The 27,911-nt window shown below is 32.6% G+C and overlaps 1 protein-coding gene across 1 annotated transcript in view; it reads left to right on the top strand.

Moving 5' to 3' along the window:
* The window catches only part of LOC145297602 (gamma-tubulin complex component 4-like), a 58,574-nt gene that overhangs the window by 3,627 nt on the left and 27,036 nt on the right, over positions 1–27,911 (top strand). The window contains exons 2-7 of the mRNA XM_080143660.1: positions 4,026–4,134; positions 7,873–8,060; positions 17,315–17,371; positions 17,992–18,071; positions 22,443–22,596; positions 27,246–27,408. Of these exons, the coding sequence (XP_079999786.1) occupies positions 4,026–4,134; positions 7,873–8,060; positions 17,315–17,371; positions 17,992–18,071; positions 22,443–22,596; positions 27,246–27,408 (751 nt within the window). The remainder of the gene's footprint in view (positions 1–4,025; positions 4,135–7,872; positions 8,061–17,314; positions 17,372–17,991; positions 18,072–22,442; positions 22,597–27,245; positions 27,409–27,911) is intronic.

Here is a 27,911-nt window from a genome sequence, read left to right as displayed (position 1 = left end):
GAATTGATTTTTTTTACAAGTAATACAATTATAGAGAATTTTCTTTGCCGATTGCCTTCCTTAGGAAATCCAGAAACCAGATAACCTCAACTTAGAAAGAGTCGAATTTGTTCCCAGATGGCAACAATTTAAATGTGCATCTTTAATAACCAATTCAGTTAAACAATGATGTTTTCCCAAAAGTATACGAAATTTAACTTCAAAGAGGTGGATATTGGAATTCTGTAGACGTCCTTTAATCCGTGACAGACCATCCTTATCAAGAAACAAACCAAGAGCTGATACTCTTAGAAGCATAACCTTATTTGAAGGTTGGTTCAAATATTCCAACTCATAAGGAAATTCTTCCCTCCGCATACAGGAAAAGAGCAACAATTGTACTCTATGGTTTGTATCTGTGTATCCGTGTCTCAACTTATCACAGAACCGCAAAACTTTCTCAAAGACATTGATCGCCCCTAGTCAATGATGAGAAATCAGAAATATTTATTGGTAAACCGTTCTCGTCAGTACAGAAATCATTAGAGAACATACAGGATATTTCTTTGAATGTAGCTATCTTTGCTTCATCATATGAAGGCAGTTTAGCATTCTCATCAATACTGATGGAATCGAAAGAAAGAAAGTTTTCAATTCTGCGTTAAAAAAAACAAACCAAGTGTGTCCGAATAAGAGGGCACAGGATTTAACACTCTATCGATCAAATAGGAGGAACATTACGGTAATTATCGGCAAACTCGATCAAAGAGAGGCAATTCATACTGAGTTTCCTGATTAGATTTGGGTGTCAAAAAATTACGCCCATTACCAAAAGGGGTAATTTTATTGGAAATTTTCCATGCTGTCCCATTGAGACATTTAACTATATGGAAGTTTTTTTATCTGCTGGATCAAGTTCAAGCCAACGAAACCATTTAAATCTTTACAGCCATGACAGGGGCAAAATTCCTGCCTCCATTATATTAGATGTAATTTTGTCAAATCTGTTAACTTGAAAGTTTAAATTAAAACTGTCCGTGAATAGGGCACCGAAAGGAAAGGGTTTCTGAGATCCCAATTTTAGGGAGGCATTGAGCTCCAGAAAGTCCATGGATCTCGTTCCAATGAAGGTGTTCACTGGCATTACTGTAGGTGTAGTACTAATTTTTTCCCTAGATTTCAATTCCTGCAAAATAGCCTGGGAGAAAAAAGATTTTTGACTTCCAGTGTTTAAAATGCAAGGGAAAAACACTGAAGACCCTTTTTCCTTCCAGGACACTCTGATAACAAGAAATATACAATTATCTTGATTGGATAAATTAGTCCTTTGTAGGAAGGACTTTAATGTCTTTGGGCACATTACAGAGAAGTAAGTCCTCACTCCACAAGTAACACATGAGTAAGGAAATCCCTTCTTTCCTTTACTGTCTTGATCCAAGTATAACCAAGATTTACTACAGATTTGAAGTTCTTTGGCTCGTAGACTTTTGAGTCATAAGAAGAATATTTGGAGAAGTCCTTAACTGTATGGTCTGCCGATTTACACATTTACAAATTTTATACTGTTCACCAGTATTATTAAGAAGTTTTAAGGGAACAATACCCTTTTTACGATTAACGGTCTTATAACCAGAACTGGCTACCATATTGAGTTGAACTTCTGATGAAGAAGAAGAAAAAAATGTCAGTTTTAGCGAGCAACTTTCCTGCTTCTTTACATTCAAAGGCGCTGCCTGTAGAAATGTTATTATGTCAAAAAAGTTGGACATAATAGATATAAACGAAGGATAACGCTCCTTCGTTCTTGACATTAATTCCTTTCTGACATTAATAGGAAACTTGCGGAGCAGAATGTGAACCACCATTGATCCAGAAGTAGATCCTTCTGTGAAAAAATCTATCCTGGAAGATTTATCCAATTCAGACAAATCCAGTTTAACTTGTTCTACAAAGGTCTTGAGTTCTCCCAATTCTGTTATGTACACCGTTTGAGAAATAATTTCCTCCAAAATTCAATCTTTGATAAGAGAAGGATTCAGGAATTTTTCCTTCAAACAATCCAAAGCTACAGTATAATTATCGGAGGAAACATTCATATTTGAGATTAAATCATAGGCTTTCCCCTTCAACTTGGATTTAAGGGGAAGAAACTAACTTAGTAGGTTAAATTGTCTCAAAGGTACTAAGACAATGTTGGGCGCCAAAAAGGTTGTTAAAGCAATAAGTAAATTAATAGGAGTCCGTCCTGCTTGAAATCGTTTCTTGGATTAAGTTTTCAGTTAAAACATGCCTGCCCTCGCGGGTTAAAATTCAAATCAACCAATGAGAAAAGCTGTAATTAAAAACAATGTGTTAAACCAATCAACTAATGAAATGACACCATTCAAGTCCTGTAATTTCTCACAAGACTTAGTTTAAATACGTTAATTTAAATAATTATAATCATGCATTTTTTTTCTGACGCTAAAATAGAACATTACCAATATAACATTTATATATACAAGTAGTTTTTTTTCAATTCACAATAAATAATTGTTACCAAAGGCAAGAAATAATTTATTAAAGAAAACTAAATAATTTTTAAAATTCAACAAAAGAAAAAAAAACATGTTTACATTGCAATTTCGTAAACATCTGTAGTGTTTTTTTTGTAATAAGACTTGTCCGGCTGTTTCTGGTTCTTCCTGTCATTTACTGGGCACACCCGAGTAACTTTGTGGAAATCGTGGGTCGATAAATGCAGCAGCACCAAAAAAAAATATTAATTTAAAAAAAAAAATCACATTTTCTGCCTATGTAATTATTTATGCTTGCAGTTATTTTGGGGCTTTTACGGTTTAGCAAAGATAATAAATAATAAAGATAAAGAAAAATCTCTATAATGTATATGTGCCCGTAATGGCATGAAGTGCTCATTAAAAAAAATTGCTTAATTTGATCAAGTAGTTTTTTTACAGAGGAAAATCAAATTTTAGTGAGACCTATTGCGATGCAGCCATCTTGGCAATTTCAGCTACAAAGAGAGGGGCACCAATCTTAGAATAGTAGAAGTTAGTGTGCTGAATGATGCTGGGTTAAGCAGAGCTGAGACGGAAAAGATAATGGAACCAAGGTTTTATATACGATATCAAAAGAAACTGGAATCTTAGGAAGAAGATTTCCATCTCAGTAATTATAGCAGCAACTGGATTCATGAAACTGAAAACTAGTTACCAAATATACCTGGTGAACCAAGTGCAAGAGAAATTCAAACAACTGCACTTAAATGGATTGTTAGAATGTATGATATAGCAGATTAATGTCTGGCATCCGGTAAGATGAACAAACTGATGAGAATATTTAAAAAAAAACAAAAAAAACTCCCATACTATTGGCCAAATATGCCAGATAATTAAATAGAAATAACATTTTTTGTTAAAAAAACAAGTTTGTCATTATGGACATTCATATGAAAAAGAATTTCAAGTAAATATTAGAAAGTTTATGGATTTCAAGTTGAATCCTAAGTATTTTTATAATTAACTTAAAGTGTATTACTCTGTGTGGCAATAATTTTATGATAAAAGGATTCTCAAAGATAATTACATGGACATGTGGCACAACAGATAAAGGCATTGAGTGACAATCAGTTTTAAGTGACAGTTTCCTGGAGGTTGAAGGTTCAGTCCTTACAACAGGTGATGATAACTATGAATAAAAATTAGTTTAAGAATTCTATCCTATCATGGCTGAAGGAACGAGAACAATCTACCCCCATTAATTATATAATTTATATATATTATTTAAAATTCTGTACGGATTCTAGAAAACCATTCTTAACATAGAAAGGGGGCATTGGAAAAACTCAAATTAACTTGAAAATGTTTTTTACAGAAATAAACCTATTTGATCAATTTACGTGATTTTTGGTGCATGATATTTTCTTTTCGATCATGTGTACATACATCATACAGATTTTTTTTTTTTAGGGGGAAGGGTTCTGAACAAGCACCATTTTGTTTTGTACATATATATATATCCTTTTTATTTTATTTTTTCTATTTTAGGTGCAAAGTGGGCTTCCATTCTTGCATTCATCCGAAGAACAAGCTTTGAGTCGACTTTGCCAGTTAGCAACACATTACAAGAAAATTTCAGATTTTATCAGAAAACACTGTAAGTATATATGTAAGTATATATATATATATATATATATATATATATATATATATATATATATAAAAACTAAAGAATAAAAATTCTGCATGTAATTGTTGACAATCTTTTTAAACTAGACCAATGAAAATTCCATGGTGAATTTGAAATAAAGACTTTTTTTTTGGTCTCCCGACAAAAGAAGAGTGGACCTGTAGATTCAGCCTTGTCTGTTCGTCTGTCCGCACTTTTCTCAATAACTACGCCTTGGAATTTAAAAAAATTTTGCACAAACATTAAACATGATATGAGTAAAAAAAAAAAGTACCAGAATGGATTTTCTAGGAAAACTCTGGTTACCCCCCCCCCCCCCAGGGGTACCTTTCGGGTTAAAATGGCTAAAATTGACACTTTTCTGCTTAATAAAAAAAATTGATGCCTTGGATTTTTATAAAACTTTCTGAAAAGTTGTAACTAACTGATTTCTATATAATTTTGTTTGTCTATACTTCGCGATAACTCTTGAGTGAGCCCCAGGGGCTCTTTTAGGGCTAATAAAAATAATCCATTTTTGGGACTATTTTACCATATTTGTCCCAAATTTTCTGAGTATGCCTATTTATCAGTTTTACATGGTGCTGAACTCAAATTTAAATATGTTAAGGTCTTGGGGAGTTTTGGGGCTAAATAGGGTGGGGGCAATGATGGACTTAGTCATTTCTTTTTTTTGCATGGTGCAGAACTCAAATTTACATATGTTAAGGCAGGCCTAAAACTGCACCGTTTGTTCATTTTCACCAGGATTTGACGTCCCTTGGGTTTTGGGGTTATATGGGGGGGGGCAATGTTGAACTTAGTAATTTTTTTATGCCTCGTTCACTATGCACTCACGGGGGACCATGCATGCTTCACTTGTTTAAATGGAAATCGCTCCAGAGAAGGAATGTAGTCACTTGATGTAAGGAGCTAAAAAAAAAATACTTGAGGTCAAAAACTTGCCAGCAATAAGTGTTAGATGGAATAGATTCTAACCCAGAAAACAGCAATTCTTCGCTATTTGCCAGAAACATCTTTCATGGAATGGTGAGGACTAAAGGAAAAATAAGTAAAGCAAAAGTTATGCAGCTGCTGAAAGTAAACCCAAGATTCACTTTCTAATCTCCTTAAAATAAAAATTTAGGGTCCACTTAGTAAGAAACCCTTGAGACACGAACTAGAAATTAATGTCCAATCATATTTTCTCTGTTCTTCTCCCTTTACATCTTCATAATTTTTCATCTTTTCTTCATTAAACGAGAGCATCAGAAGAAACAGATCTCCACAAAGACTCTTCATCAAAGTCATCCCTATAACAATTTGGGAAATCTAATATTTGGGATCTTTTACTTGGGACAAGATTTCTATGATGTTTTTGAATTTTTGAGATGAGGATTGGTTATTCGTATCATTTGGATTCATCGGACTACTGTTCTTATCTTGAGTGTGATTTTCATGTTTCGGTCGATGTAACCTCCGACCTTCTTCAGGTGTATATTGTTGAACTCAGGAATTTGGACGGAATTTGGAGTGGAACTCTTTATTTACTTTATGGGAGTAGCGTGCTCTTGTTCCGTCAGCCATGACTGGATAGAGGTCCTAAGTAATTTGTAAAAAAAAAAAAAAAAAAAAAAAAAAAAATACAATTGCAAATTACTAAAAACTAAGTAGAAGTAGTTAAATAGTGTGTGCAACATCTTTATATTGAAACTTTTTTCTTTCCTTTTCATTTTAGCCATCTCTTTATCTTTCTCTCTGTTTCTCTCTCTGCTAATTTTACCATCCCCCCTCCTCAACACTCTCTAATTAATATGCTGTTATGAATTGAGGACGAAAGCATATAAGATTCTTCATTCAAACCTAGACAATGCCAGATTTCCTGCTAGTTACCTCCACCAATGGGGAAATAAGTTAAATGTGTAACTGTTTGTTTGTGTTCAGTCAAGATTGATCAATGTTAAAAAATATCGGCTATAGTATAACTTAGAACTGGTTTAATTTTAAGATATCCTGATCAAAGGTCAAGGTCACAGTAAAGGTAAGTCATAATTTGAGTGATTCCTTTGTTCATCATAGACTTTCTACTTCACCTATATTGTAGCCAATAGTACCCTGAATCTTATATGACTGTGACTTTGAAAAGTTTAGTCAAGTGTGAAATTTTAACAGAATTTTAACTTATGTTGTCGACACAGCTATAAAGTTTCATGATTGACTTATGTTTTTGTTATTATATAAGTTGGATTCTTGTATTCATGAATATTGAAATGTCTTTTGGTTTCTATTAATATTAACCTCTACTTTATATTATTTACCTGTTTTAGACTGGTGGCCATTTTCACCGTTGGATTGTTGTACTCTTCGATCTTCAGATTTTTGTGTTTTTTTGTTTTTTGGGTTTTTTTTTGATAATTAATAATATTTTTTTGGAATAATAGAATCATTTATTCAATTTCTCTTTATGTTCCATGTTTTTTTTTAGATATCCAGTAGGATGAGTCCAAGAGATAAAAAATAACATGGAAACAAATAATTAGACAGCAGAGCAGTTAATCTATTAGAAAAGAAAGGCATGCATCTTATCAAATAAATGACAAAGCCATCCATAATAAAATATATTAAATTTTACTGACTATGGAATAGAAATATTTCCTCAAATAGTGCAGTCCTATAATTAAAAATAATAATTGCAATAAAAACCAGGGTTGTGGTGGAGTCATTCATGAAAGAACGCTAGTTGGAGTCTGAATTTTTAATTGTCAGAGAATCAGCAGTCTATTGGAAGATTTTAAAACAAAGATTTGGATAATTTGGAATTCTAGAAGTCAGAGTAAGATAATTTGGAATTGTCTGAGTCGGACGATTTTGAATTATTTGAGTCCGATCATTTGGAATTTTTTGAGTTGGACGATTTGGAATTATTCGAGTCGGACGATTTGGAATTATTCGAGTCGGACGATTTGGAATTATTCGAGTCGGACGATTTGGAATTATTCGAGTCGGACGATTTGGAATTATTCGAGTCGGACGATTTGGAATTATTCGAGTCGGACAATTTGGAATTATTCAAGTCGGACGACTTGGAATTATTTGAGTCGGATGACTGGGAATTCTAGGACTCTGAGTTGAGCCTTAAACCTTCCAACTCTGCAACACTGATAATATCTAGTAACAATATAAAATAGAACATGCAATATGAGTCTAGGTAAAAAGAAATAAAAAAAAATGAGGTATATAAATTGCCAACGACCATTCTAAATTGTCCTACTGAACATAGAATGAAATGGATATAAGCGTTAAAATATATTCTAGAGTGAATTTTATTTAGAAATGTGGAATGTAAAATGAAACAGATTCGATAAAAACCAGAGTACAACAGTTGAAATATTATGAAAATGATGATAACTAAGATAATGGAGATGGCCTCAAACATTTGAATAAGTCAAATAACAATAGCCCATCTCGGAAATAGCATCAAATACTAATCTATTCTTTCGTGTATCATCTGAATTATCCGGACTACTGTTCTCATTGTGATTCCCACAGTTCAACAGAAGGACTCCTGAGTTTGACAATGTACACCTGTAAAAGGTCGGAGGTTACATTGACTGAAACATGATAATAACACTGAAGGCAAGAACAGTAGTCTAAATAATACAAATTATCGCTCCTCATTTCAAAAATCCAGAAACATAACTATTTTTTTTTTTTTTGGTTTTTCAGCATTTCACACGGCTTCAGATGATGAAAACCTGCCAAAGGAAGAACTGCACGGTTTATACATTGTGTCTCTTTGCCGTGGATTAGATATTGTCTTGGATGATTATCGGCAAGAATTGCTAGAATTAGAAAAGGCTTCGCTTGCCGATGCTTACTTTCCTGTTAGCCAAGTGTTACAGACTTTGCAACAGGTAAATTGATTTTTTGCATCTCATCTCTTTTTTTTTTTTTGGAGAGGGGGGTTACAAGTAACGTGGTAAATAATCTTTTGTGAATGAATAATGGCTTTATCTGGACTCCATGTGGTAAATAAAGCCATCATCTTGATCTGTCTTAACCAAGTTTAGGGAGTCATCTGAATATAATAAAATCTGAACCTTAACTTTGCTCAGTTGTAGGGAGTGCAATTTTAGCATTTTAGAAAATATAACCAGTGGTTAGGTTTAGCTATGCTATTAAGTAAGCATAGTTTTTTTCATAATTTTTTTTTTTTCTATTGTCATGTATATAATCTTAGACCTCATTTGTCTCGTTTTACTGTCTTTATAGTTTGTTGTAGACAAACTACTAATAAATGAAATGTTTTTGTCCTTGCCTCCCACAACTCTTTTAACCATTTTGTTATTTTACTCATGTCTCTATTGTCCACTAATACATGGCAAAACTTAGCAATTTTCAAGTGTTTGAAGATTAATTCAATTTCTTGATACTTATGTAGTATATAGGCCATACTATCACCAAAATTGTCCAGGCAATTTACAAAAACTGTTGGAACGTGCTGAAACACTGGGTGCCTTAACCCTCATACAAAAAATCATAGAGAAAACATTTGCTATCATTGGTTTATTATATAAAAACATGTAAATATTAATCGTGATTTGAACAAAAAAAAATCATTAAAAATTTAGAAAATTTTGTCTCCTATCAGTTGTTTGTTATTCAAAAACTAAATATTTATTCATGAAACTTACTTTATAATGAATGTATTCTTTTGTTATTTGGATTTTAATTTTTCTAAAAATTTCATAAAAATTATCCAACAATCATTCAAAAATATCAATTTTCAATAAAACTTTCCATTAAATTGTTTTCATTTTTTGATTAATAAGAAATATGAAACTTTTGTTTGCCATCTTCTAGCATCTTCTGTAAACCTGTAAACCGCCCGGATGATTCCAGCAATAGCATGGCCATTATATGGTATAAATACCAATTTCTCTACCTATGTGTTAATAATTTGATGAAATAGATTATCAAATATTCTAATTTTTCAACCTGTCTCTAATTGTCAGATCTGATTTGGCCAATCAGTCCTGTATCTCATCCACCTTTCCTCCTCATATTTAATGTTACAGAGTCATGTAAACAAAAATATATTGTTGTATACTATAAATAGGTATCATAAGCCAGTCTAGTTTAAAGTGCAAAAAACAGGTAAATATAGTGGAATTACCTTCTATTTCAACTTGTCACATCTTGTTTATTTTGGAGGTTATTTTGATAACATTTGGATGTGAACAACATTTAATCTTGTTGCTTGTCCAGAATTTCCCCTATATTAAAAAAATGAAAATAAAGAAAAATTTGTATGATGTACATATCTGTGACAGAAAGAAAATATTGTGTTCCAAAACTCATGTAAATTGATCAAGTAGTTTTAGTTTTGAAGATAAAAAAAAATTAAATAAAATTTTATTACTAATTGAGGAGCAACATCATTTTCAAAACGATGTAAACAAAAAAAAAACAAAAAACAAAGGGAGATGACATATTCAAACTTGCAAGATTATCATTGTGATATCTACAAATTCTTATTAATCACTTCAAAATTATTTCATTTATAAAAATAAAACTACATAATCAATTTACATGATTTTTAGAATATAATGCAGGGTTTGCACAGACTTGAAAAGTCCTTGAATTTTGACTTTTGCCTTGAAAAGGCCTTATTTCTATTATTATCTTGAAAAATCCTTGAAAATAAGGAAAATGTCTTGAAATGCTTTGAAAATTGTATTCCGTATGTCCAGTAAAAATTTGTGACAAAATATTAAAAATAAAGTCAAAATAAATCTCTCTCTATTTTTGCTTTCATTTATAATTTTTTTTTTTTTTTTGATGCGGTGGGATGGGGGGGGGGCAGCCGCCATAAATAAAAATGACTGCCCCTCCCTTCTAAAAACAAATTCCTTCTGCGGACGGGACTTTTCAATTGTGAATCCCCCCCCCCACACACACACACAAAAAAAATTGTGATAATCTAAAATGAGGTCGAACAGGCTGAAAAAATGGACAAGCATTTAAAACTACTTTTAAAAACACCAAAGAATTATGCAGGTAGGTTGCTAAGTTACTTTTATCGACTATGGTAACATTTATGTTGTATATTTGATTTTTTACCACTTTTACGAATTGTTGTGGATTGTAAAACATCCCAAATCTTGTTTTGAAAAATTAAATTTTGTCTGGAGAAGGCCTTGAAAAGCTTTGAAAAGTCCTTGAAAATAGACAGTGAAAGTCTATACATAGCCTGTAATGTTTTCTTTCCATCACAGGTATGTACATCATACAGTTCTTTTTTTACTTTTGATTTTTAATATAGGAGGAATTTTGGATAAGCATGATATATTTTCCTTTTTATAAATGTACAATTTTTTCTCTTATGACATTGCTAGTTTTTCAGACTACTTCAAGATAAGTTACTATCTTTGGAGATGGACAATTTATTTTTATGTGAAAAAAAATATTAGTTTTTCTAATTTGGTGGGTGCGATATTATGTGTCTCTGCACATATAAAGACAATCCGTTCTTAAAGAAAAAGTCAGTCATCAATATCATGGGCTTAATCTAGGGTTTTGAGTTATTTACAAAAAATATCCAAGTTGAAAACTCTTATCAAATTGTGTTTCCACATTCGTACATGATTCATATCTGAGTTTCATTTTTTTTTTTTTTTTTGTTGATTTGCTATTAAAAGAAAAATCTAGTTGGGTCATTCCATGTCAAATCATCCAGAAATATAGGATTTTGAAACCCATATCCCAAGATCTGGCTGTAGTGTTTCATGGCTTGGTGTTTCCAACCCTCATGAACTAATCTTAAACTGCTAGGTCTTTGAAATTGTTACCAGAACTTAACTGTTTTAGTATCTGGCTTACTCAAAAATTTATTCCAAAATTAAAGTGTGACATAAGTTTAACACATATCTAAATTGATTATCACATCCAATAGGGGGAGGGAATATTTTTCGTTATCATGAAAAATATTCCAACTTTCAACAGAAACTGTAAGCGAACGAAACAAGAACTTTTAACCATTTTTATTCCAGAGACAATTTATTGTGTCTAAAAAAAATATATGAAAAAGTAATACGTTACCATGCCAGCCACACCCTTTTTTTTTATTCGATTTTGGGGCACATGTGAAAAAATCCAAAAACCCTAAAAGGCTTCATTTTTTTGAGAAAATCTGATGCCATTTTTGGATACCTTGGGTCAAAAAACTTACCTGGGTGAATTTTCGAAATGACATCACAAAATTGTCGCCCGGGCATCATATGATGTGACTAATGCCAAAACAAAAAAATGCTCTAAATCTGAAACCACTTGCAGTTATGTACTTAAATTTTCAGGATTTCTTAGTTCCTATATTGTCTATCTGCAGTGCAAACTATAGCCAAGTTTATGAATATGGGTATCAAGCCCTGGATGATTTGACACAGAATAACCCAGCTTGATCTTTACTGAAAAATGAATATAAGATTCTTTAGAAGAGCTAACACATTGAATCCTCTTAATATGATTCTATGAGTCCTGACTCATTCTTGTTTATATGAACAGTCAAAATAATCTTTTGCGGTGGAATTGGATTTTGCCCGATGTTTAAGCTGGTTTACTCAAATTAAAAAAATATATTTTTTCATGGTAATTGCTCCAGACAAGGTTTTAAAGCGACTTCATGTAAGGAGCTAAAAAGCAAAATACTACTTCAAGATCAAAAAGTAGCCAACAATAAGTTTTATATAGATAGATTCTGAAGTGAATAGTATCAGTAAGTAAAGAATTGCCTTTTAGAAAGGTTTTATTAACTGTAAAATACACGTACGCTCTTGAAAGGATCGAGCGGGAAAATGAAACAGAGGGCGCTTTTATTATGAATGTCAATCCCAAGGGGGATAACTCTTAACAACAAATTAAATCATAACATTTTCCCCGTCCTAAAGTATTCAGGTAAGGGGTAATTAATTATAGACAAATTTTTTTTTTTTTTTTTTTTTTTTTTTACAATCACATAAGAATCATTTTATTTACAAATAACATATGAACCCAAACTGCAGTTTTTTCAGTATTTAGTCACAAAATTCTTATATTTACTAGGGAATTGTCGAAATCGGGACGACCTCCGCACAGATTGGCAGGAATGCTGATTTTCAGTATTATTTTTTAATGAAATCTGATTTTCTTCAAGATCAGACGATTGATTTTTGTCTTCCTCATGACCAATGTTTTCATTAGTAGAAGGTTCAAATAAAGTCTCTGAAGTAGTAGGATTATTATTAGAGTTTTCTTCATTTGATGAGTTTGGAGCTAAGTCTCGAACGTTGACAGTGGTTTCAGTACCAGAAGGTAGTTGAACATAAGCGTAGTGGGGGTTGACATCTATTAGGGTGGCAGGCGTTACAGGAGGGTCATGTTTACTTGTTTTAGTGTGGTTTCTAATATATATTGGGCCTGGTTTAACCCAAGAAGGAATTGAAATTCCGGAAGCAGATTTACGACTATATTTAAATAGTCTATCATGGGGAGTCATATTAGTGGCAGTACAAAGTAATGATCTAATTGAATGAAGTGCGTCCGGTAGTATGTCTTCCCAATAAGGTAGTTTCATTTGATTAGAATGTAATGTTGTTTGAATGGCCTTCCATAAGGTACCGTTGAGTTTTTCAATCTGTCCATTACCTTCAGGATGATATCTACTTGTTTTAGAAGTAGCAATTCCTTTTTTGTGTAAAAAATCCTTTATTTCTCTTGCTAAGAAATCAGAAGCACGGTCAGTATGTATCATGTCAGGCAAACCAAAAATTGAAAAGAGTTTGTTTAGACAGTGGATAATGGTTTTGCTTGTCATATCTCTGCAAGGAAAAGCGAAAGGAAAACGGGAATACTCATCAATTAGAGTAAGTAGATATTTGTTGCCATGTATAGAAGTAGGTAGAGGGCCTTTAAAATCAAGATTTAATCGTTGAAAAGGTAATATGGCTTGAATGAGAGTCCCTCCATTGGTATTGGCGAATTTGGGTTTCAGTAATTGACAGGATGAGCAAGAGTCAGTAATATTCTTAATTTGATCCAAAGTAAAAGGGAGGTTCCTCGTTCTTATAAAATGGCTTAGTCTTGAAACACCAGGATGACATAATTGTTTATGTAAATCACGAAGATCTTGTAGATTGTAAGTAAGAGCAGAGATGCGAGAGAATGTGCCAGCAGCAATATTTTCAGGTCCAGGTCGATAAACTATAGTGAAATTGTATTGGGATAATTCTATACGCCAACGACATATTTTGTCATTCTTAATTTTTGATTTTCTTTTATTGTCGAATATGAAGCTGATGCTCTTCTGATCTGTGATGACTTTAAAGTGCCTGCCGAGTAGAAAATGTTGCCACTTACGGAGAGCTTCTACAATAGCGGCTGCCTCTTTTTCTACTGCATGGTGCTTAATTTCGTTAGTATTGAGAGTTCTTGAAAAAAATGCAATAGGACGACCTTCTTGATTTAGTGTTGCAGCAATGCAATAGTTACTAGCGTCCGTTTCTACTTCAAATTCTTTATTTGGATCTACCGTTATTAAAGTGGCGTCTTTTAGATCATTTTTCAATGTTTGAAAAGATTTTAATACAGATGGAGGTAGTGGAAATTCTTTGTTTTGATTTAGTAATAAAATTTTATCAGAAAATTTTTTAATGAATTTGCAGTAATAGGAAAACATTCCAACTATTCTTTTTTGAGATTTAAGATTCAGCGGAGGTGGCATTTCGAGTAATGGTTTTAGTCTTTGATAATCGGGAGCTATTTGATTATTTTCTATGGTGTAGCCGAGTAGAGTAATAGAACTAGAAGAAATTATGCTTTTATTTTCATTTAAAGTGATGTTATATTGTTTAGCAATTTTGTAGAATTTTTGAAGATTGTAATCGTGTTCTTCTTGATTTTTCCCACATATAGTTACGTTATCAACATACACAAAGGTATCGGTTAGATTTTCTTTTTCTATAATATAGTCTATGCTCCTCTGGAAAGCACTTACTCCATTGGTGACGCCAAAAGGAAGACGAGTAAATTGAAAAAGTTTGCCACTTACTTCAAACGCAGTGAATTTACGATCAGCATGATTTATAGGTATTTGGTGATAAGCAGATTTTAGGTCGAGAGTAGAGAAGATGTTATATTGAGCGATGTCGTCTACCATCTTATTGATATTAGGCATTGGGTAAGCGTCTAGTTCCGTGAATCTATTAATGGTATCGCTGTAGTCGACTACCATTCTTTTCTTATGATTCTCATTCGAAGTTACAAGAACTTGCGCTCGCCACGGAGATATCGAAGGTTCAATTATGCCTTCTTTCAACATTCTAGCAGTCTCTTCTTTTATGAATTTGTTGGCGGCAAAAGTGTAACGTCGGGATTTTGTCGCAATAGGAGTAGTATGAGGAGAAAGATTAGAAAAGAGAGGAGGGGGTGGAACGTTTATGGTAGGAAAAAAATTATTCGTGTTTATAGCTCCAATTATAAGTTTGTCTCTAGGACCGTCGAATTTAAGTGTTACTTTTTTATATTTTTTTAAAATATCTTTTCCGATTATTAAATCAATGAAAAGGTTTTCAATGATTTCAATTGTTATTCCAGAATGGGTTTTATCTTTCAGTATTAAATCCACGACAGCTTCGCCAGTTATTTTAGCATGTTGATCGGAAGCAGCCAGAGCTATAGTTTTGTTTTTAGGTATTGTGAAGAGTTTAAGTTTTTTAGCAGTATTTTCATTAATGAATGTTTTTACACTGCCGGAGTCCACCATAGCGTTCACGAAGTGCCCGTTAATTTGGCATTGAGTGAATGTGACATCTTTGGAGTTAGTTCCTAGTCAGGATAGAGAAGGTGAGGGGTAGTCAGAGTCGTCATAAAGAACAGCAGTATGAGTGTTAGAAATAGAAGATTTACACACTTTAGCCCAATGACCATTTTTTTTGCATTTTTTACATTCGGCGTTTCGTGCAGGACATAAATATCGAGGATGACGTGATTTTCCACAGAAAAAACAAACCCCTTTTGGATGCATATTTTCTTTAGTCACAGCTATACGATTGTAGCCCGAAGGATTATTTGTAGCTGCTACAGTAAAGTTATTTGCGTAGCTTATCGAATGCTTTTCTGCTTGTTCAAGAGATCTGGCCGTGGCATATGTGTCTTGTAAAGTCAGGATGGGTTTTTCTAACAGTCGTTGTCGGATGGACGAAGAAGAAATTCTGCCGATGAAAGCTTCCCGAATGTATTGATTTTTGTTTTCTTCAGCAGAAACCGCTTCGAAGTTACATGTTTTGGAAAGCATTTCCAATTGTAGTATGAAGGCATCTATATTTTGTGTTGTTTGTTGCTTCGTCGTCATCAATCGATATCTATTATAAACAATATTTTCGGGTTTTAAATAAGCGGCGTCCAATGTTCTTAATGCACTATCGTAGTCGGTTTTATCGCTTATTAAATCGAAAACAGAGGCTGAAATACAATTGATCAAGGCAAAGAAATTATCTGAAGTGTTTTCGATTAATCCGTTATTATGTGAGCGGATATAATTCTGGAGGGTTAATTTCCAATGCCTATAGGATTTTTCGGAATTAGGGCATGTAGGTTCCACCTCGAATCTGTCGGGACGTAAGATTCGATCCATTATTTTTTTTACAGTTAATAAAATTGAAGTGAATAGTATCAGTAAGTAAAGAATTGCCTTTTAGAAAGGTTTTATTAACTGTAAAATACACGTACGCTCTTGAAAGGATCGAGCGGGAAAATGAAACAGAGGGCGCTTTTATTATGAATGTCAATCCCAAGGGGGATAACTCTTAACAACAAATTAAATCATAACAGATTCCAAACCAGAAAACAGCAATTCTCCCCCTTTTGTCAGAAATATCACTCATAGAATGTGAGAACTAAAGAGGACTAAATAAGGAAAATGAGTTACAAGACTGCCAAAAGTAAACCTAACGTTCACTTTCTGCTATTATAATGTTGCTTCCATTATGAATAATTTGAATTTATCACAAGATGACATTTATGCGTTTCTTTTGTAAACCTATAGCACACAAGACATCAAATTTTCTAATTGCCAACAAAAATTGAACAGTTATAATTTGGTGGCTGATTGAGCTACCAAAATAAATTTGATACCATTGTTTGTTTTGAAAAGTTTGTAGATATAATTCAAATTAAATTCAGGTTTAGGATATTGTCTATATAAAGAGCAGTTGTGTGTGTGTGTGTGTGTCCAACTAAAAATCAAAAAATGAAAAAACAAATGTCCACAAATTTGGTATTTTTTTTTTTTAATCGGCATTATCATGGATGAATGATATATCTAAAAATTTAGAAAAACAGATTCATTTTTTGGCCCTAAACTAGTGCAAATTTTGTCAGAGGTGGTCTTTTATGTAAAGGTCAATAACTTTGATTTTTTTTTAAATCAGGAAGTTACTATCTTTATGTCGATTCATTCCTTGAGGAATCTATTAGAAGGAGTTCTGTGTGTGTGTGTGTGTGTGTGTCTAAAAAAAGGAATGGATTAGACAGAGAAAAACAGGAGAGTTGGCAAGGGAGACAATAGAAATATGTAACCCTGCTAGTTTACTACGGGGGGGGGGATATTGGAGGGGGGGTTGCTTTGATGTTCATCTTATTGTATGGTTGCTGATTCTATCTCTCTGAATCTTTTATTGTGTCTCCTTGGAACTTTCTTTGTGCATACTTATAACAGTATTTTGACGTTTTGTGTAGTAATAATAAATCACCACTTATCAAGGCCAAAAGCCACTCAAGGATAACTGTTAATGAGATTCTCCGCCGAATAAGGAACAACACCATGAGAGGGTTGATAACAATAAGTAGAAAGGGTAGAATTAATTTATCTAAGAGTACGACTCCATAAGTATTTATTGACATTGTTCTTGAAGACAAACCTGTTGTAGTCGCCAGGGAAGCAGTCCAATGGTATTGTGTTCTGCAGATTGAAGTTCTTGAAAATAAACTGTTTATGGAAGTTCCATTTGGTTTTAGGTACACAGCAGAAGAAAGGAAAGCGTTCTTATACAGGATAGGGCACAAGTGAAAATCACATTCCAAATAAAAATTCTATAAACACTGATTGAAATGGATTATCCCTTTTTCATTTCAGTATGAGTTGCTGTTTCCTGCATTAACTTCTTTCTTGCAACAAATTGAAAGTCACAAGGTTAGTTGGAGATTTTTTTCTTTTTAATTACTTTTATAAGAATATTAAACTTAAGGCATGACATTTTCCAGACATAATGAAATTCACAAAAGCTACGAAATTAGAAAAAAAAAAATAATTAAGAAAAAATTTAATCAAAATCCATATTATTTGGATTCATCCGACTACTGTTCTCATCTTAAGTGTCATTTTCACGTTTCGATCGATGTAACCTCGGACCTTCTTTAGGTGTATCTTGTCAAACTCTGGAACATTTCTACTGAACTTAGAATTTTGAACAGAATTTTGAACGGAACTCTTTATTTACATCACAGGGATAGCATGCTCTGGTTCCATCAGTGTGGAGTGAAATGCTTCCCCATTTGGTATTGACCAGGCTTAATTTTATTTAACTTTGATGATCAACATGATTATACCATATGTGTTGTGTGTGGAAGACATTGTTCTTTTATGAATTCTGCCAATCACATTTGAGATAAAAAAAATTTTCAACCTTACCAAATGAAAAGGTTAAAGTTTTGGAAAATAAATATGCAAAAATAGTTGTTTTTCTAAACAAGTTTTTTTTTTTTTTTTAAATTTTTTTTTTTTTTTATTGATTTTGGGAAAATATTTTTCAGGCTCATGGTTGTTATATTTTGGAGATTATCCATAGCAGATCAGTTTCCGGCCTTCCAATTATAAGACAGACATTTGATCGGTAAGTTTGTTTTTTAAACACATGCATGCACACACACACACACACACACACACACACACACACACACACACACACACAAAAATATTTCAGTTATTGTACAATACTGAATGTAAATAATAGATCTGGTACTAATTTTAAAATGTCTAAAAGTTTTAATTTTTCCCATGCAAAAATTTGAAGGTTAATTTACATAATCAGGCTTGTTTAGTTTAAGAAGTCATTCAAAAGGAAATACAGTATGTACTTTTTAATTTAATAACTATTTTCATGCGTCAAATTTTTGAAGTCATCTAACACTTTTCAAAAAGCAGTTTGATTTAATGGTGAAGATCTGACTTAAAAGTGGTAAAATTCCTCTGGACACTGGACTCTCAGCCACCTCTATTATATTACTCTTAGTCTCTCTGCTCCACTTTTTTCTCTGAAACTATTGAGCTAATCTGGCTGAAACTAAGTATAGACCTTAGTTATGATAAGGTACAGTTAACTAAGTATTATGGCATCTATTTGATGCATAGTTAGGGATTAATATGGATTATTTATAAGCCATTTTCCTTCAAAAGTACTGGGCCAATCTAGCTGAAATTTTGTATGGACTTTTGTTATAATAAGGTGCATCAAACTAAGTATTATGATATTTGTTCAATGCGCAGTTAGAATTTAATAGGGATTAGTATTTATGTAACGCTACACAGGCGCCCAACATGTTTTATGCAGTCTATGTCACAAAGGAGATCAAAACAAAGAATAACTCAAACTCTTTTTTTTTTTCTTTGTAACAACATTTATTTCTTCATCCTCCTGCAACTGTAACATCATCCACATGATCGTCTTCTCAAACGTGCTCTCGAACATCATCTACATCTCTAGCGTGATTGTTTTCTCTAATATGCTTTCTGTTTTTTTTTCTTACAGTGACATCATTTCGCATTTTCATAAACATTTGTTTATAAGCGTCCATGCTCTGTTACATTTAAGGCAAAAGTGAGCACAAATTTAACCATATTCAACCATCAGTTTGGCATAAAGCGCTCATTCTAAATCAATGCACTAATTTTTACCTGTTTTTTTTTTTTTTTAGTCCAATCATAAGTAATGTCTAATAGTCAAATTTATTTTAGCAGGAAAGAAGAAAAACCTTCTGCTGTGTTGAACACTTTATTTTGTGAGTGCTAACAGTTTTCAAAATTATTCTGTTTGATTTATCTGTTATAATCAGTGTTTGAAAGAGACAGCTTCAAAGTTAATAGGTTGACAAGAAAGCATCTGGCGCCAAAAAGATATCTGTTCTACTAAACAAATATCCATGCAGCATCTCTAAATTTAGAACTGACTTGAATTGCATTAAAGGTAAAATATGTTATATGTGATGTCACAAAAAGGTGCACCAACAATGCTTGTCCAGAAATTCCACTCACATGAAAAAACAAAAATAAAGAAAAATCTATGATGTACGTATTCATGATGAAAAAGAAAATTATCATATGCCAAATGTAAATTGATCAAATAGTTTTATTTTCAAATAAGAGAATCAAATTCTATGATTAAACTACAAGCAACGATCTTTACAACCCCGTCTTGAAAGCAATCTGGAGAAACAAGGGAAATAACTCTGAATTGAAATTTTTCAAAAACCATTCTTAATATGGAGAGGAGGGCATTGGAAAAACTCAAATTTGCTTAAAAATACTTTTCTTTATAAAAATAAAAGTACTTAATCAATTTATATGATTTTTGGGATACAATATTTGCTTTCGGTCACAGGTATATAGATTATGCTTCTGAATTTTTGAGATGAGGATTGCTTATTTGTATTATTTGGATTCATCGGATTACTGTTCTTATTTTGAATGTTATTTGGATAATGTTTCGGTTGATGTAACCTCCAGCCTTCTTCAAGTGTATCTTATTGAATTCAGGAATCTGCACAGAATTTTGAACGGAACCTTTTACTTAATTCATGGAGGTAGCATGCTCTCGTTCCGTCAGCCAGGACAGTCCTAAGTAATTCGCAATTATATTTTTGACTCACCCACATTGAAAATTGAACCAAAAACTGCTTCTTTTGTAGGCCAGCAGAATTGAGATGTCAAATTTAATTTGTTTCACCTCATCTCTTAACAAAATGTTATTTGCTATATTAAAACGTTATTTTAATTCATCTGAAATTTCAAAATATTGTAATTATCTCTCCCAGGGATTATAATTTTATGCAAGTTTTTGGACATGTTCTTTTGTGTATAGCGTAGCGGCCACATTGTTTGACCAATCATATGCAAATGGGATCAAAATATTAATCTTGATGTAACTTATGCAAAACATTATTCGATATGGTTAGAGATAGGCAGAAATTAAATTTTTTGTGATAATTTTGGTTTTGTTCAGTACTTTGGTCCATATTGTAGCGAATGAAGTCCTGTATCTTCTATGACTTTCCTTTTAAAGTTCCATCATGGTTGAAATTTTGATGGAATTTCAACTTCCAATTTTTCTAAATTTCATGTATAGATCTGATTGTCTTTGATAACAGTAATCATTGGTACGATAGTTTTGGAGTTATCAAAATTTCCATGGCATAACTTCAAGACTTTGGCTTATCCTCATGTTGTAAGGTAGAGGTACAGTCTCACAATTGACTTGCATTTTTGTTTATTAATATTTAATAGACAAACAATGCATATTTGTCTCTGGCACATAATATAAATTTGTCGCAACTTAATTAGTAGCATAAATTTCAAACTCATAGTTTGAACACTTTTAACAATATTCAGTCAATTATATTTGAAGTGTGCTTTTAAAATTGTGTGTGTATATATATATATATATATATATATATATATATATACTAGCGGGGGTACCCGGCGTTGCCCGAGTGTTTGTTTCCGGGACGGGGGGGGGGAGAGTTTTAAAAAATGTTATGGTAGGTAAGTAGGAAGGATCAAACCCGGAGTCATGAGTAAAAGTAGGAAAATAAAGTGTGAAAAAAAAAACAAAAAAAAACATCTGCAACGTTAACAGTTCGGCCACCAAGAAAAGTCCATTCCAGTTGTTTAGGAAAAAAAAAAAAAACGACTACGGTAGGTCGGCGCGAACGTGAAAATACAATGTGAATTGTCCAGCACGCTAACCACTACGCCACAGAGCACTGCAGCTTAGTTTAGTGATTTTAAATAACTTCACATGAAAGAACTACGAAGCCAAACCGGTGTTCTCTTCTCAACTGTTCCTTGTGAACGATCCCCAAACGGTGTTAAGTGGTGGCAGGGGGAGGAGGAATTTATTAGAGAGAACATATTTTACCACTTCCATTGATCTTAACCGATTTTGGCCGTGACTTCTCAGCAGAAAAAGTATAGAAATCTAAGATTATCGAGGAATTGGAGAAATAATAAGCCTATAACACACCTCAGATATTGTTCTGCCGTATGTGCATATTATATTTGCATGAAATATCTTGATTTTTAATCCTATTAATGTCAAAATCAGACGGGAAAAAATGAGTTCATTTTATTTATATAGAAGATATATATATATATATATATATATATATATATATATATATATATATATTATGAAAATATATTTATTCTTCTATGTTTTATTCCTGTAGGCAATTGTCGGGCAGGCTATATATATATATATATATATATATATATATATATATATTTTCAATTTTCACCCCAAACAGTGCCACTTTGAAGCAGAAGGCTACTATTGGGGGCATAAGTTGCAGGGACATTTTAAAGGGAGATGAGCAGCAAGATGTTTGTTCACATTGAGCTTGAACTTCTGCATGTCAGTACAGTTGGGAAAGCAGAATCCTGGAAGGGAGTTCCAAAGTCTAGCAGTTCTGGGGAAGAAACTATTGCAGTAGGAGGCTTTTTTTACACCTAGGGATCTCTACTGTATAGGGGTGGGATTTAGCTGCTTGTCGGGTTTATCGGAGGTATTTATGTTGAGTAGGTATAAATGCTTGTATATGTCCAATAACACAAAAGTTAGTGAGTAAAAGAAACTACCAAAAAAATTAATATGGAGTATTTAGGGAAATTGAAAAAGTAAATAGCCAATCAGAACTCCTCTCCCTTCTGGTTTCAAGCTATTTTCATAATGAGACATTTTCTTTCTTTTCTTTTTATTTTTTATAAAGATTTACGTTTTTCTGTTTCTTTTAAACTTTCCAGTTTGAAATGTATCTTTTGTTTATGAAATGCATCTTTTGTTTATGAAATGTATCTTTTGTTTATGAAATGTATCTTTTGTTTATGAAATGCATCTTTTGTTTATGAAATGCATCTTTTGTTTATGAAATGTATCTTTTGTTTATGAAATGTATCTTTTGTTTATGATGATGCTTGTCTATTCTATCAGGTTGCTCAGTGTATGCCGTGGATCCTTTTTCAAACAATTATGCAGTTGGATGCTTCATGGAAGACTGATAGATCCATACCAAGAATTCTTTATCCAAGAAACATCTATAAAAGATGCTGAAAATCCTGATAATGAAGACAGTCTACAAGATGATGTAAATAGTTTTAAGCATTTTTTTTTTCTTTTTTTTGTTATTATAATCATTGTGTTTATAAAGATCATATTCATATGAGGATTAAATAACATTTGTACGGAAAATATAAAAATATAAAATAAATAATGGTGCTTGTTTACTTTAGTGATCTGTCAAACCAATGCATTCGAGGTGAAAACATTACATACCTTATATGTCATAGCAAAATTAGTATAAATTCCAAAAAATAATCCAGTAGAAGATGTGCTAGATGTATTTTTAACAAAAAATTTATCCACAATTACATTTTGTTTAAAAATGGCGAACTCTTAATTTAAATCAAGGGAGATAAGTCAGTTTGTCATACTGAATTGGTCGCACGGCTCTTTCACATTAAAACTTATAATAAAACTCAGTAATTCAATAAAGTCTATTTTATTTATAATTAATTTTCTACTTGATCATTTTTCATAAGTTTTAAAATTCATACTAATTTCGTCAGGACATGTAAGTATGTAATAATGTTTTCACCTGAAATGCATTGGTTTAAAAGATAACCTATGTAAGCAAGCACTTAAATACTTTTAATAAGTGATGATCAGTGGTTGTAGTGTTTGAAAACCTCCAGAAAGAGGAAAGTTCTTCTGCCCAGTATTTGGAAAGAAAGTTAGGTACAATGCATTTTTTTCTGGTATTTGCAAGCATTAGTTGAGAGATATACATAGATGAGAACTAAGATGCAGAGAAGGTATATTTGGATGACGAGGCTATTAAAGTTGTTCAGAATTCTTGTTGCATTCATGATATCATTGGAGAACTAGCTGATACAAGTGTCATTACAAGAATTAGAAGAGGATTAAGATCAGGGAACTTTTGCCATTATTAACCAGAAGAACATTATCATCGTCCACCAAGGGAAGAGTCTATTGGACATGCATGGAAGTAAAGCCTGTCCAGTGAGAGTTGAGGACATGCGTTGCATGGAAAGAAATAATATGAAAATAATACAATGGATGCGTGATGCAAGTTTTAAAGTAAGGCTTAGACCGTGGTGTCACCAACAAATATACTCATCTTAAACTATACCTATTCAGTAATGTGTAACAGATGTCTTTCTAGCTTTGCTTACTTAGCATTTCTCTGAATGCAAGGAAGTCATTTTAGTTATTATTTGTTTGTAAGGTAGACAACTATTATACTTTTCATTTCAAATGAGTTATCTCCCTTGTAAATCTTTATTTTTTATTTTATTTTTTTACATTACTAGCATTTCAACCCGGCGTTGCCCGGGTGTTTGGAGGTGTATGTTGAGCAAAAAAAAAAAAAAAAGTGGTAGTAGGAAGGCAGGCTTGAACCTGTACTATGAAGAAGGAAAAGAACGGGGAAAAAATGTGACGTTTTTGCTATTACGACCACTGTCAAACCGACAGTAACGGTTTTAATTAGACAATCGAAAGGAGTGGATGACTTTCGAAAATATCGGCGAAAAAAGCGACCCCCCTCTCCGTAGAAAAGTGCTCAGTTAAGGGTGAAGAAATTAATGTTTTTAGCCAATTTTTTGGTATTTTTTGTCTGAAGGGTCGAGCTTCAAACAATACTGATCTTGTGAAAATCCGTCGCCTCTGTTGAAAGTTTTAGGCAGACATGCAAACATACATACATGTGTATATTGATAGCTCAAATTTTCAACCCAAACCAATTAAAAAGTTTGCCCTATCTCTAAATACCCTTTATGTAAAATTTCAAATGTTTAGACCAGAAATTGTCTGAGTAGTTTGGTAGGTCGTTTTTTTAAAACTTTGACCCGTATTATGACCCCTTAACATTTATTGTTTTGGGCTCAAATCAAGTTATTAAGTTAGATCCATATCCAAGGAACCTATATCTAAAATTTCAAGTGTTTAAACCCCAAATTGTTGGAGGAGTTTGGTAGAGTTCTCAAAAGTCAAATCATTGAACTTTAATCCCTTAACAGCCAAATTTCTGGCCGAAAACCAATCACAAAGATTTTCCCAAATCTCAGTACCCTGTATATCAAATTTTGAGTCTGTAGACTTAAAATTGAGAGAGTTATTGCATAGGGAAATGTACACACACACACAGACACGTTCACTTTTATAGATATACTAGCATGGGTGCCTGGCGTTGCCCAGGTATTTGGAGGTGTATGTTGAGCAAAAAAAAAAAATAAAGCGGTCAATTTTTTAACTTTGACTCCTATTATGACCCCTTAAAATTCATTGTGTTGGGCTCAAATAAAGTTATTAAGTTAGATCCATGTCCAAGGAACCTATATCTAAAATTTCAAGTGTTTAGATTCAAAATTGTTGGAGGAGTTTGGTAGAGTTCTCAAAGGTCAAATTGTTGAACTTTGACTCCTCAGCAGCCAAATTTCTGGCCGAAAACCAATCACAAAGATTTTCCCAAATCTCAGTACCCTGTATGTCAAATTTCGAGTCTGTAGACTAAAAATTGAAAGAGTTATTGCGTAGGGAAATGTACACACACACACACAGACACACAGACACGTTCACTTTTATAGATATATAGACTAGCATTTCAGCCCGGCGTTGCCAAGGTGTTTGGATGTGTATGTTGAACAAACGAAAATAAAGTGGTAATAGGAAGGCAGGCTTGAACCTGTACCACAAAGGAGGAAAAGAATAAGAAAAAAAGACTTGTCCTGCCTTGATAGAGTTCAAAATAGACTTCGTAGCCTCGTAGGAGATGTCCTTTTCTCCTCCTTGCAACCTCTATCTCACAGAAGAGATGTTGCGAGTTTGTCTCTGATGTATCGTTATTTTCATGGAAAGTGTTCAACTGAGCTTCAATCTATGGTCCCCCCTCGCCAAACTTTCACAAGAAACACTCGTCTAGCTGTAAACACTATCAATAATTTCCCCCACTCTTTATCTGTACCTAAACCTAAACGTAGATTCCATGAACAAAGCTTCTTTCTTAGAACTGCACGCCTGTGGAATTGTCTTCCGTTTTCCTGCTTTCCGGCTGACTACAATATGGTTGTTTTCAAGTCTAAAGTAAATAAGTTCTTGATGAGCCGTTCCATATAAGTTATTAAATTTACCAAATTTTCATTACTAATGATTACTATATTGACCAATTTCTACTGTACACTCTTTAACCCTTATCCTTGAGTGGCCTCTGGGCCTTGATAATGTGGTGATGCCTTTGTAAAAAAAAAAAAAAAAAAAAAAAAAACCTGACGTCTTTGCTGTTACGACCACCACCAAACCGGAAGTGATGTAGATTTAAATTAAGGCTAGACAATCGAAAGGAGAGGATGACTTTCAAAAATATCGGTGAAAAAAGGAGTTTGGTAGAGTTTTCAAAGGTCAAATCGTTGAACTTTGACCCCTTAACAGCCAAATTTCTGGCCAAAAACCGATCAAAAAGATTTTCTCAAATCTCAGTACCCTGTATATCAAATTTTGAGGCTGTAGACTTCAAATTGAGAGAGTTATTGCGTAGGGAAATGTACACACACACACAGACACACAGATACGTTCACTTTTATAGATATATAGATTTAAAAATGTTTCATATTAGCAGTTGTCTAAGCCAGATCAAAGTAATTTTAAAAATTAGTTGATTTAATTATTAGTGATTAGATCTGCTTTGATTAATTATTAATTAATTAATCAAAGCAGATATAATCCATTTACCTAGTATATATGTTATCATAGGACAAATATGTTAAACTAAGATGATCATGTAGCGCATTTATACTCCTGGATAAACCATTGCAAAAAGTTTGGATGTCTTGAACTGCAGAAAGAATGGCCAGCAAAGGAAGATTTGGAAGCAAATGATTGGGCTAGACTATACAGAGTGGAGGTTGGAGACAGTTGACTTGTTGAACTGTAAGGACTGGAGAGTGACTTTGAAAAATATCAAAAAATGATTTAAACTCTGAACAAGAGAAAAGTGTTATTAAATGAAGTGTAGAGAGAGAGAGAGAGAGAGAGAGAAACACTGCAAAAATAGTAATAATCATCAATATTTTAAAAGGGAGTGAAAATCCAATTGGTACTTTACTGGCGACCTAACATTTCGTTCAGTAGTTCCCAAAAATGCACGGCTTTATAGTCAGCTAGCATGCTTTCTAATTTCCGGTATAGCGTTACTGAAAGCGATGACCAGGCAAATCATCTCCTTCACGTTTATTGTTCTTCAGTATTTCTATTGTGAAGTGATTTACTGAAATAAAATATAAGAAAAGGACATTATTGAAAAGTATACAATAAAAATTAACAAAATTATAAAGATAAAAAATCACAATTAGTCTTTATTAACACTTTTAAATAACAAAGTTAAAAAAAATAAAAGTTTTTATTTTATTTGAAATTTTATAAGAAAAATATGTTTATTAAATTATAAAAATATTTATTTTTTTAAATTTTAAAATTAAGTTTTTATTTGAATTTATATAATTAATATGTTTATGAAAATAAAATTATTTAAATCAAAATAATAAATAATTTATAGGCGTGAGAGAAAAAAGCAAAGGAACTGATTTGCCTTGCTACGCCAGAAATTAAGAAGTACGTTAGCTGAATATAACCAAATGCACTCTGAATTACATTTTAAGGAATGTTTTTGTTTTTCCTTGAAAATCTGTCTGCAAACTTATTTCTCTCTCTTATTTCTAGAAATCTGTTTGCAGCGATGTGCATAGTAAAAAGATTTGCACAATCCGAGCAGATTTACTGCCGTCTTATATTGGTTATCCAATTGCAAAGAATATTCTATTCATTGGAGAATCCCTACAAATGTTCAAGATGAAAAAATCAAAAGCGGAAATCAAAAAATTGGGTAAGTTTTTTCTTTTCTTTTTTATATGTACTCAACCCAAACAAGGAACATTGCCACTGAAACGTAATAGGCAACTGTGAATTATGGACCAGATTCATAGGAATATTCTAAGTGGGGAAGTTGTGCAACAAGATGTTTGTCCATGTTACATTTATAGCCGGAGTTGTACAACCATCACCCCCCTGTGTAATTTGTATACTGATAGGTTGTTGGAAATCTTTTACTGGATTATTAGTGATTGGACACTAATTAACCAGATTATGAAAAAAAAAATTGAGATTTGAAAGAGGTGCTCACTTTTTAGTTACAACATTTTGGTAAATCGGTCACCCACTTTGTAACCAATAAAACCATAGAAAGTAAAAATGACATGAACCTACCGCATTTGTAAGTCAGAAATATATTTGTTTCTCAAAAAAAAAAAAAAAAAGATAGAATGAACATGACTTTTTTTTATTGTTTTCTATGAAAATAAAGTTTTGAGTATTTTTTTTAACTCATTT

Source organism: Euprymna scolopes, chromosome 18 (assembly GCF_053919585.1).
Source record: "Euprymna scolopes isolate OS-2025 chromosome 18, ASM5391958v1, whole genome shotgun sequence".
In the NCBI taxonomy this organism is placed as follows: domain Eukaryota; kingdom Metazoa; phylum Mollusca; class Cephalopoda; order Sepiida; family Sepiolidae; genus Euprymna; species Euprymna scolopes.
This window is presented reverse-complemented; position numbering and strand designations above follow the sequence as displayed.